The sequence below is a fragment of the Mytilus galloprovincialis genome, chromosome 9 (genome assembly GCF_965363235.1).
Source record: "Mytilus galloprovincialis chromosome 9, xbMytGall1.hap1.1, whole genome shotgun sequence".
Classification (NCBI taxonomy): domain Eukaryota; kingdom Metazoa; phylum Mollusca; class Bivalvia; order Mytilida; family Mytilidae; genus Mytilus; species Mytilus galloprovincialis.
In genome coordinates, this window is record NC_134846.1 from 92,749,549 (window position 1) to 92,762,371 (window position 12,823).

At 32.0% G+C, this 12,823-nt stretch overlaps 1 protein-coding gene across 1 annotated transcript in view; it reads left to right on the plus strand.

Moving 5' to 3' along the window:
- Window positions 1-1,215: 1,215 nt before the first annotated feature.
- Window positions 1,216-12,823, plus strand: part of LOC143046883 (uncharacterized) — a 50,601-nt gene continuing 38,993 nt past the window's right edge. Inside the window, exons 1-4 of the mRNA XM_076219939.1 lie at window positions 1,216-1,262; window positions 5,777-6,042; window positions 8,603-8,680; window positions 12,139-12,244. Of these exons, the coding sequence (XP_076076054.1) occupies window positions 5,831-6,042; window positions 8,603-8,680; window positions 12,139-12,244 (396 nt within the window). The 5' untranslated portion in view covers window positions 1,216-1,262; window positions 5,777-5,830. The remainder of the gene's footprint in view (window positions 1,263-5,776; window positions 6,043-8,602; window positions 8,681-12,138; window positions 12,245-12,823) is intronic.

Here is a 12,823-nt window from a genome sequence, read left to right on the forward strand (position 1 = left end):
ATCTATGATATTTCTCTACTTATGTTATGTTCTGGTGTTTTCTGATGTGTATCCCAAAAGAAACATTGTCACTAGAGTGCAATAGTAGTTCATCTTGGCTGTATTTGAAAAAACCTTTCCGAATTACGGGTCCTAAATACTCTTCAGCTCATGTTCTTCAAGTAATTGTAAGTACTATAAGGTAAATCTGTAAGTAATATAATTACTCAAAATGAGTAAAGAGTAATTATATATATTTAAGTGCACCATTTTACCAGGAATAGCTCATCCAAATAAAATAATTGCAAATGTAAGACTGGTGATTTCCGTATCTATTTAAATAATCCACATGAACATATTTAATTATTTGGGAAATAAGCGGGACAGTCTAATGTACAAAAAGCACATAGGTCAGTCACCATGTGGTGAAAAGGGGACTTGAATTTTGTTCACCTGCAGATCACTGAATAAATTGTATCAATTCTTTTTTAACTAACTCGTTGTCTTAGAAATAATTAAAGACTGAGTCTATTGAAAATTATTTTACAAATAATTACTGAACATTCATCATTTTCATCTTTTTAAGTGTATTGTCAATCATTTATCGACAACAAAAACCTTCAACATTATTCTATGAAACATAAATCTATAACCTGATAACATATAATAAACACATGCTGATGTCGTGCTGAAATTATATCAACAATTACATTGTACCTCTGATGAGATATTGTGCACAATGCACAAATTTTTATTTTTAATAACATGAAGACAAAGGTCTCATCATGATATTTTGAAATAGAGTACCGTTTTATATCTCATTAGTTCCCGTTTTTCGTGATTCAATTCACATTTCTAATGCAAGTAGTATATTTCTTTTTAAAGTGCTATCTATATCTCTGTACAGACAGTTACAAAACTTTATATCTGTATTTTCAACTAAAAAGAAAATACGGGGTTATTTATACAGTTTTATTTGAATATGAAAACATTGTTTGAAAGACTATTCATTTGGTTTTTTCTTTATCTAAGGAAACTCATGAAAATTGTACTGATTTTATGCTACAATCATTGAAAGTAGTATATCTTTTATAATCTATTTTTCAATTTCCTTGTTGGCCGATATTAATGATATCTAACGCATGCGCGTCTGGGGAGGGGCACAATTTTGGACATATAATGTTTGTTGGTAATTAAAATGTAACGTTAGATTTAACAGAACTGTTGATATTATATTCCGTTTTCCTTTTGTATCATATTGCATTGCGTTCTTATTTGGAAAGGTAAGTTCATTTTGTTTATTCAAATTAATGTTAAGGATAGTAGTGATTATGAAACAGAATTATTTAACTTGATCATATCAACACTTTTAGCGTTTGGTATGCCCACAATTCAATTGATTAATAATTTAAAATAATTGATATGAAATTGAGAATTGAATGTGTGAAAGAGACAACAATCCGACCATAAAACAGACAATATAGATTGTTGGGTTTCATTAATTTTGATGTTGTAACATATCAAGCGCGAGCCACAATGTGAATTGTGTTGGCAAGCAGGCGAGGCGGACAAGAAAGATGTTTCACGTTGTGTCGAGCGGTTGATATTTTACGGTATCTTTACGAAGAAAATCGTAAAATCTGTTAATCGTTCTTCTTTTTGTCTTCTTATATGGGCCTTCACAGACGAATGTAAGTTTGATGTCTCCTGACAGATTGTGTCGTCGCTGAAAAAGTCCTGATGACAATTAGTGCCGTCGCTGTCAACGGCTGCTTAAACACTGTGCTGTCACTGATAACGCCTGCTCACACATTGTACCATCGCTCTTATCATTTCACTTTCAGCCATGGCGTTGTCAGTTTATTTTCGATTTATGAGTTTGACTGTCCCTCTGGTATCTTTCGTCCCTCTTTTATCCTCTCCTCAAGCTTTTTGACGTCGATGATAATGCCTGATCACGTCTTAACACAGTGATACTTAAGAATCGTCTGAACAGGGCGAATAAGATGACAGGAAGGACAACATCTCATCAAGGCGGGAATGGCGTAATAAATATCTGAACAACATTTGCCGGAATATTACTGACCAGTATAAAGACATCTATTTATTTCTCATAATTTACGAAGTCATTTTAAATCGAATGAGATTTTGTCATAGTGAATTTATTGCTTGCAACATTTTCGAACTTTTGCTAACGGCTGTTGTTTGCAAAATAATTAATATCTATCACTATTATTTAAAGGGCTTTTTAAAATTAATAAATGCAATATATTTAGTTTTTCAATACTATTTATTAAAGGACGTTTATGGTCCAATGTACTTCTTCCTTTCATAAAGCCATCATCATGCAGGAATAATTTCATCATTTTTTTTGGTTTAAAGTACATTCAAACACCACAGTACAGTTAACATGAAGTTTGCGCTAAACCCAAACCCGCGGTATGACAAAACAGTTCGTGTGTCTGACATGGAAATCTGAGGGATTGGAGTATAATAACAAAAGACCTGAATAAATGTACATTGCAGGAGTTGTAACAACCACTGACCATCCTTGTTAATAATGCCATCAACGAAGTCTTCACTGTGCTTAAACTTAAGTTACCCACAGCCCAAGATGGCGGACTCTAAACTCGTTGATATTCAATTCATACAAATTGTACCTTTTGCGACGTTTTTCATGCAGAATGTAAATATTTATAGGATTATTGAATAAAGAAATGACTAACAATTACCATAAATTTGTTAATATAGAGTTCACTAAAGCGCAAGGTCAACTTTAAAAAATGCATAAGATGTCCGTAACTTTTTGATCGAAACTAAGCAGACTGTCCGTAACTTTATATTTAGATGTGGGTAACTTTTGATTTAAAATTTTAAGAATTATAATTTCAACAATTAGAAGACAATTAACATCATATTTGTAAACTTCGCGGCCGTTTATACTACTCATTCACCACCAAATGTGATTTTATTAACGCATCATACTTACACCACAGACTTTTATGTGGGGTTTGTGGTACTCCATCCTGGTTATGGTTTGAACTTTTATTTACTGAGGTGCGTCTTATCGACGTTTTTCGCTTGTCAGACCAAGGCTTTTCCATACTCTTTAATGATTTGAGTTTAATTATATGTTTGCGGTTTACCTTCACCTCTGTTTCTTTCTATGTGTATTTTGATGAATACTCTTTGACGCGGCTCGGTATTTATACATCCGACCAGTTAGTTATAGTGTTATTTTTTTTAATATGTTTCCTAGTATGTATTTTTGCTTTCTTTCTATGTTATCAGGGGTTGTTAGACTATTAAATTACCCTGTTGTCCTACGTAGTTATTTATATTTTTATATACTATGTCGAATTGTTACTCTATGTTGACTGCTCTTTTCCTTATATTGTCACTGACTTTTACCTATTGTGTTTTTTTAGTTTTATTCAGTTTAATGAGATTTAATGCAACTTGCATACAAATGAAATATGCAGCTAGCTGTAAAACTAGGTTTATTCATTTATACAAAATGTCCTTTTTTTTAAGTTTTCCCATTTACTGTAAATCTTGGCCAGGGTGCCGCAATATCACCGTGCGCAACGTACCAGTGTGTCCAGATTGACACCCCTTTTATTTTACTGTCAATGCTGATGGGATTTGTTTTTTGTATGAGAGAAAAGTGTTTTTGGCTTTTTCAAAAAGACGGAAAAAGTTTGTGCACTTAAGTCTCGTATAGTCTATCCACTGCATGCCTGGGCAATTTGGGTTCCCCTCCAAAATCCCGGATTCACGCTACCCTTGTCGTTGCTGGTAGAAAATCAGTAAGTGTATACATGCTACATGTATGTGTAAAAAAATACTTGTGTAGACTACTTGTTCAAAAATAAAAACGAACAATGATGTTTCAACAGTTTATCTGCTATGATCGGAAACAACCATCCGAACTAGGCGATTCGGGTACCCCGACGTTATACAAAATGAGACCCGAGTTTTGCGGATTTATCGTGATTTTTTTCATATTTTACCCAATTTTGTCTTCCATCGATACAATGAATTATATCATACTAGACATCTACTTCGTTTTGTGAATATGTATTCGATGCAATCTCTATCATCAGTTTAAACATTACATCCGCGTATGTCGATTCTTTGAAAGTTACGGACATCTCTATTGGTATGATGAAAAAAGTTACGGACAAGTTGTTTTGAAGTTACGGACAGCCTAAGTGTTTAAAATCGTGCTGTGATCGTTTATTTTGTAGAATTTAATCACCTTTCCAGTTTAGGGGTTTCCCTTAACGATTAATACAACTTTTAAATTCAGTTGTTTAATTGATGCATTCGTGGTATTGTTATTCTATAGAAGAAAAGTATCTAACCGACGCAAGGTGGCTCCATCTTGGGCTGTGGGTAACTTAAGTTACCGACAGCCGTTTAAGCACAGTGGTCTTATTCTTATAAAATTCAACGAATATTATCATAAGCAGAGGCTTTTTCGCTTTTTGAAAACAGTCAAGTGTTCAAGTCCTTATCAAAAGAAATATCAATGCGACTCATCATAAAATGTAGCTTGATTTTATATTCATAACTAGTACAATTCAATTGAATATATTATAAATCGAATACCATTTTATATTAGAATTAAGTTATATTACAAGAAATCGATCAATCACTGTGTTTCACCACCTCATCAAATAAACACAGATAATGTCTTGAATAGCTTTAGTTGGTTATTGCTGACATTATCAAATGAACACATATAAGATATTTAGCTTCCTTTAGGGATTTTTCTGATTTTCATTCTTAATTTTCAAAAGACAAAACCAACGACAAACATCGCGAATAGAGTAAACTTCTGCAGGATAAAAAAAAATCAGCAAATCAGCAAGGAACACAAAAACATAAGACACAAAATATCGATCTATAGGTAATCTCAGCTACTGAAGCTACTGACTAGTTTAAAACCAATGAATAATTCAGATTACTGTTTCCCAGATTAAGATGTCATTTAATAAATGCGCTTTTCTTTCGTTGTTAACACAGCCAATTTTTATTTCCAGTACGACTCGATAAAAATACGGACAAATATTATTCTACCGAAATATGTTAAAATGAGCATATATGATAGAAAATAAGTATTTCTTCTATTATCGTATTAAGACCCTTTAACAGTCTGAGAAAAATCTGTAAGACCATAAGTGAATATAATGTGAAGCAATACATATGTATGAATGTTTTAATATACTAAATACTTGTTCCATATGTGTTAGAACCGATAAAAACAATATTCAAAGAAATCATTACAATACATAATCAATAAAATTTAAGAATTTATTTTCTTCATCAATAGAGCTATAACCTTAAACATATCTTAGTCTATCTGCTATATAAACACAACGACATACAAATATCCAATTTTTTGAAGGCATTGTAATGTATATAAATTTTTATTTCTTTAAACGAATCTTCATTTTTTTAAAATTTAAATAAATTACATAATAATGTCTTTTTCGAGTAGAATCATCCACAGAAAGCGGACTACCCGCTGGATTATCATGACTATCCTGTTACTGTTGACATTTTTTTTGATAACTATTGAGCAATTGTATTGAGAATGACCTCTTGCTGAGATCAGCATGTAGTGATATCAGATGACCAGATTCCAAAATGACAAAAAAGACAAAAAGATATCGGTGAGGTTTGCACTAGCTTAATTTACAGATCTTAACATATCTTACTGCTAATAGCCAATTCTTATTGTTTATTCTTTTTTTTATATTCAAAGAACCAATACTTGTATGTATTTCAGTTACACGGTTAATATTGATACACAAAAATAAAAAGTCTACCTTATGCAAAAGATATGAACAGCTTGGTGTTCACGTTCCTTCTATGCTTACAAAACATAGTGACACCCGCAGCTCTTACACATGTACATCAAACCAGAGCTGCAGACTTCCTATCAACTACAGATAAAAGAACACTACCCTATATTGAAAACAGGAATATTGATACACCATCCCTCGATAGTACGTACAGGCAGTCTCAAAGGCGTCAGCATGAACTAGTTAGAGAGTAAGTATTACTTATTATTTGTTTGCTGAAAACATTTTGGCACTACTTAAACAATGTTAATAGATTATATTCTACACAATAAAATAGAATATTACCTGTTTTTTATTTAGATAAGTAGATGAGTTGTTTGATTCTTAATACATAGTAGAAAATATGCAACCGACTTTAGAAGAACTGTCAAAATATTTATGACAGTTTGTTTAATTGTTTAATTGATAATTTTAATTAGATATAGCTTTTCTACCTGGCTGGTCTCAAATTTACCTTATCGAATTAGAGTTCACAGTCTTCACATTATGCAAATAAGATGCAGGACAAAAAAAGTCTACTCATTTAGTTTTGTGCCAATTTGTCATCGACTTCTGTGTTTTAATATCCCTTCAAAATCTTTTGTATCTCTTTTAATATCCTTTCTTGCCTATTAAGCCATGGTGTTGACAGTTTAATTTTCGATCTTGAGTTTAAATGTTCCTCTTGTCTATTTCGCCTTTTTTTTTAAACGTTTTGGAAATGAAAGCCAATCTTTCTTTAAAATATCTATATTTCAGTAAAGTACTTGTAATTTTCCAAATATGAATATACAGTCATTGGATGGTGTAAACTTTCCACTAAAATCATACACCATTACACTATTGACCATACACCATTACAACATACACCCAGTGCTTGTACACCATACACGTTACACTTTTGCAACATACACCTTACACATTACACCATAATGCAATTTATTTCAAAGAAAGCGTGCAACTACAAAATTATCTATTTATTAGAAAAAACGAATTTTGATCACAATATTGGAAATAGATGTATAAAATGAAAAATCAGTTCTTATCAAAATTTTGTTTTCATAGTTTGAATGTCGTTAACCATTCATTCACACCATTCCCGATCGCACGCAACACCATAACGTCATTCCCCTTACACCATTCACCTTCTACCATTGCACCATATGCCATACACCATTAAACTATACATGTTATTTTTTTTAAGTTAACACAATTCAAGTGTCGGTTAGTGTATATAAAGGTATATAATATGAAACTTAGAGCGAGGGACTTGACACCGAGCTCTTAGTTTCATACTATATACCTTTCTATACTCTATCAAATTTTGCACATATTGTCAACTTGAGTTATTCTGTAATTAGACATGTTTTGGTGACTAGATGTAGCTTATTTGCGTAGTTTTGTAAATCTACTCACTTATATCATTGTAAAAATGGGATTTCAAAAGGCCCTTGACTTTAGAATGAAAAGAAGGTAGCTGCTGGTGTAAGTATGTTTATTGATATAAAGTGGTGTTTTATTATACATGTACTTATGTACATGGTAAGATGACAAAATAAATTGACCAAAAGCAGACAATTCTTAAATTGCAGTGAAAGCTTTACATTCTAGAAAACATTTTTTAATTTTCACATAAAAACTAAAACTATATTGAAAATGCTTTTGAATGAGTACAAAAAGTTGGATCCCCTCCCATGTCTTTGTTTGAAACACCTTTTAAAAATGGCCGGATCTACCCCTGCTATGTACCCATAGGTAGTTTAGTGGATAGTTTACAGGCATGAAATATGTCACTGGACATTAGGCAACCAATAATCGACCAATTTTTGACGAAATATGTCAAATTGCTTTATCAATAGTTTCCCTTCAAAAGATTCATGGTTGTTGACTCTGTTTGTGTACAAAGTAATTGCATGGAAGATAAAGGATTACAAATTTTAGATGGAGTTGTACTTTAATCAAGGCATAAAAACCATAATTGTTACTCTTTATTTTAATGAAACAACTTTAATTGTCAACACAAAAAAAAGGATGTTAAAAATCTGTTTGAAAACTAATTACAAACTATTTAGTTAAATTTGGAACACAGTATTTATTTCAAAATAGCCAGTAGCAAGTTTTGTTCTAATATCTTGATTACAATACAATGAAATCTTATCCTTGTGGTCATTCATGCGTAGTAACTTAGTACACGGAAAAAGTATGTACTATGAAAATTAGAAAGCAAATTCAAGCATTTTGATTGGGCGAGAAGTTGTAAGTTTGTGCTAAGGGCAATATATAAAACAGAGAAAACGAATAAAGGAACAATCTCCCCATCCACCGAAAAACATTGAATAATATATATATATAATATTAAATGAATGTTTTGTTTTCTCGCGATCGATTTATGACTTATGAATACCGATATACTTTCTGTTGCTTTTATTTATCTAGCTATTAAACAAGGTTTTATCACTCATACCATTCCTTCATTAAGAAAATCATGTAACAAGTCAGGAATATGGCAGTTGTATTAATTCGATTTGATGTGTTTCAGCTTTTGTTTCAATTTAACAATGACCTCTTCATTTTTAACCTTTATTGGAATTTGTTAAAATCTGGTTTTACTTTTTGATATTCCTTAAGCTAGAAACAAATCAATCTCGAAAATATAACTGCTCAGCTGTTTTTTTCAACTAATCTTTTCACAAATACGGTGGTCAAAATCGTTTTAATACAAATAGCAGTCTTATATGATATGCAAATTAGTGTTTAACTGATATTTACAGAGAAAGATCAACAACTGGAGAAACTATCGAACAGTGGGTTTCCAGTGTGCCTCGCTTTTCATCACAGTATGACAGCCGGTATGTATTACACAATAAAGCATGTGTTGTTTTAAAATACATATAATTTCTTATTACGATTAATAGACAAAAGTCGGATTAAAGTGTCAGTGTGAGGTATTTATTATACTTTGATCTATTTTACTACTCTTATCTTGTAATGTCTCTTTACAGAGTCCATCAGTATCAACATCTGTCTGAAATTAAACCAAACATGTAAAATATACAAAAAATCCTAATCTGTTCATAGCAAAATTCTAACTTCTTATGGCACTAAATATAAATCATAATTTTGGTATTGTCTGGCAACAACTGTTACACATTCTACATGCATGTTGTCTAAAATCTTAAGACACTGTACATAGAGTATTCTTATTCTTATCCTGTTGATTAATTCACATCACAAATTTAACTGTGCCAGGGTTGCAACTGTTTATTTCTATTGGGTGTCATTACATGAGATAAATAAAAACTATTAATTTACTGTTCGTTCTGATATTTATGTCTAAAGATATCTAAATCTACTTACGCATTGACATCTCATCAAATACCCAAGTTATAAGTGAACATGGTAGATTAATTCTGACAAAAAAAGATATCGTCCATACGATACATTCTCCCCGGTATGCTCCTCAACTAGTTATATAATAGTGAACGGAGTCCAGCCCAGTAGTCAGCACTTCGGGGTTGACATGAATATCAATTATATTTTTAATGAATTTCCTATTGACAAATTTTGAAATTTTCGAAAAACTAAGGATTTTTTTTTATCCCAGGAATAGATTACCTTAGCCGTATTTGGAACATTTGTTTGGATACTTTGGATCCTCAATGCACTTCATTTTTGTACTTGTTGGGCATTATAACTACTTTGAAGTGAGCTTTTATGGTGAGTTTTAAGTAGACGAAACGCGCGTCTGGCATATTAAATTATAATCCTGGTACCTTTTATAACTACTAGGCTACTTGCTGTACGAATTCCAATCTTTGTCTATAATTATTGTCCTCAACCAAGTTCCCAGCAGGAACACGATTCCTTGCTCTACCAAATGATAAATTATTTGGACACAAGTAAGATCCTTCATTTGGGTCGTGTTTTTTGTACCTGTCGGTCTCCCATTTATCAAATCAGAAACCTCCAAAAAATGTCACAACGGATGTTCCTATAGCAACCTCCAAACTTCTTTTCACAGATTTCATCAGTGATTCGCTAACACCATTTTCCCATGGGGCATCTGAGAATTTCGAATCGACCCCGTCCATTTCTTTGTCTTCACCAAATGTCTTAATTGGCTCCCAGTCCCATTAGTTAACAACCTGCTACATTTCGTGCCCGTTGCGTACCGTGTGTAGCTCCTACTCAGACTATGTCAAACGGTGTCTGAGCAAAAAGTTGATGAACCAGGGGTATGTCAAAGAACGGTTCGTCCTTTTTTCTGAAAAAGTTCATCAGAAGATATCAAGACCTTGTTGATAAATATTCCGCTTCAAATTCACAAATAATACATGATGGTCTTAATGTATATATTCTGCGTACTGACGTTGTTTGTTATATTAACTAGGTGTTATATTGTTCTTCTATTTGTCTTTGTTCAATTATTAATGTTACTTTTACTGTTTGGTCTGTTTAATGTGATATATATTTGACGTGGCTCGGTACTTATATATCCCGTCAATGTGTTTGTATTAGCTTTCATTTTGCTGGTTTGTTTTGTATATGCGACATATTATTCTATTAGATGTCATTGTGTTATTGTTTATTATATATTTGATAATACTGTGAACGACAAACAACAAATTATCTCATTCGTGTAGTATTATTAACTATATATGGATACTTAAAAATTCTAAAAAATTGCTGGATAATTTTAATCTCGGTTTATTTCTGTAATGATCTAATTAAAAACCGATCTCTCATCGCTCCTGTTTCTGATATGTCGCGTGGGAGATCTAACGAAACCGGCTTTTAGGTCACATGTGAGTGAACTAAAAGATTAGAATTTATAATGATATGCAAATGAGAAACAGGAGCGATGAGAGATCGGTGTTTAATTTGATTGTTTCTGTAATTACTTCTAACGTAACTTTTATAACCCTGCATACCACCATACACCATGTGAAATTAAAACTGGTTTGTATAGACATTGATCGACAAATTTTTTTTTATGTGACGTTTGTATTTTCTGACGCCCAACATACGAAGCAAGGAATGTGTTTGTTAATTTGATAGATTCTTATTGTGTTTTTTGTATATGTTTATTTGTCTTGGGATTGTAACACAGTGATGATTGCTGTAACTATATTTTGACTGTTTTACCGATTATAAAATTGAGAATGAAAATAGGAATGTGTCAAAGAGACAACAAACCGACAATAGAACAGACAACAGCAGAATTTCACCAACAGGTTATGTCTATTGTGTTTACGCATCGTTGTAAAAATAACGGAATTTGATTCGACTATCATAAAAGTGAAAGGTTTAGCGCTATAATACCTGGTTCAATCCATTTGATTAGGGACTTTCCGTTTTGAATTTACCTCGGAGTTTAGTATTTTTGTGATTATACTTTTTGTTAACCTTTTACTAGAAATATATCTATTATTGTTATTTGGACAGAGATGTATGTCATGTGCTGCTATTTATAGGCACTTATATTATTGTAATTTGGGATATATTATAATCAAAAAGGGATAGGAAATTAAAGAAATTAATAAAACTGTTCTTCTGATTAGTGGTGAAGTATAAGGTAGTTCTTCCTGCATGGAGAAAAAGATCACACTTCGTCAAACAGTATTGAATTCTGAATAAAAGAGGGGCGAAAGATACCGGGACAGTCAAATTCAGAGATCAAAAAATTAACTTTTCTTTTTTAAAAGACTATCAAGGATTGCTTTAATTTTACTCTCTGCTAGATCTTTGATACAAAAATAAGTCTAGGTTTGTTAAGAAAAGGTCGAGTAAGATTCAAACTAGGTCGAGTATTGTTGACATTAGGGCGAGCATGGTTCAACAGCGTATTAAAGGATTAACTACTGGTCGAGTTAAGGTCAAGTACAAGTTAAGACTGTCAAGTATGGTTTAGACTACAGTCGAGTGTTATCAAATAAATTTCAAATCAAATAGACTGGTCGAGTCAAAATCAGTACTGTCGAGTACAGTTATAGACCATTTCAGACTTTTACTGGTTTTAGTATATGTTATTATTGGCAAAGAGACAATCCGATATTTATAACATTTCAAGAAAATCAAATGATCGAAAAAAGATAGTTTGCTGCACTAATGATTTTGATACAAATATTGTCCAAAATAATAATATTACAATAAAAGCCATTGTATGAGGCCAATTACGAATATATCGATCAAAATGATTACGACCCCGGACTCTGTCCTTATTCAAAATACTCTTTTAGAGCGATGTATCTTGGTACCGACCTCACATAAAGGCTACAATTGTATAGTGTGATATATTTTATTTCAGTTATCTAGCAAGCAAAGTTATAGGTAAACCTATAGTTTATCCAAGATATGGTGATATTCCTGGAACATGGGCACAACGAACAAGAGATGCCAAACAGTTTATTGAGGTATGACAAAAGCTGACAGCTTGATAAGATTGAATTAAACTTCAGTATTTACTTAAAAAGTAAAATCACAAAAATACTGAACTTAGAGGAAAATCAATGCGGAAAGTCCATAATTACATGGCAAAATCAAATAACAAAACGCATCAAAAACGAATGGACAAGAACTTTCATATTCCTGACTTGGTACAGGCATTTTCAATTTTTTTAAATCTGGTTTTATAGCGCTAACCCTCTCACTTTGATGACAGTCTCATCAAATTCCGTTATATTTACATTGATGAGTTAACTAAACAGACACAATACATCAGTCATCATCGTATAACAATTGTAAAAGGACCAATTTAACAGAACACAAAACACATCTATCTACAAACACATTCATTGATTTGTGTGTCTGACGTCCAAAAAACTCTGTATTGGTTATAATTGTAGTGTGATACAAAAGATAAAACAGCACATATTCACAAATGTGATTAAGAGTGGATCAAACTAAATTCCATATTATTATTCTGAGCTTCGCCTGTGAAAGATATATTTTCATTGTAAAATGATAAGTGGTATAAAATTTATAGATGTGGT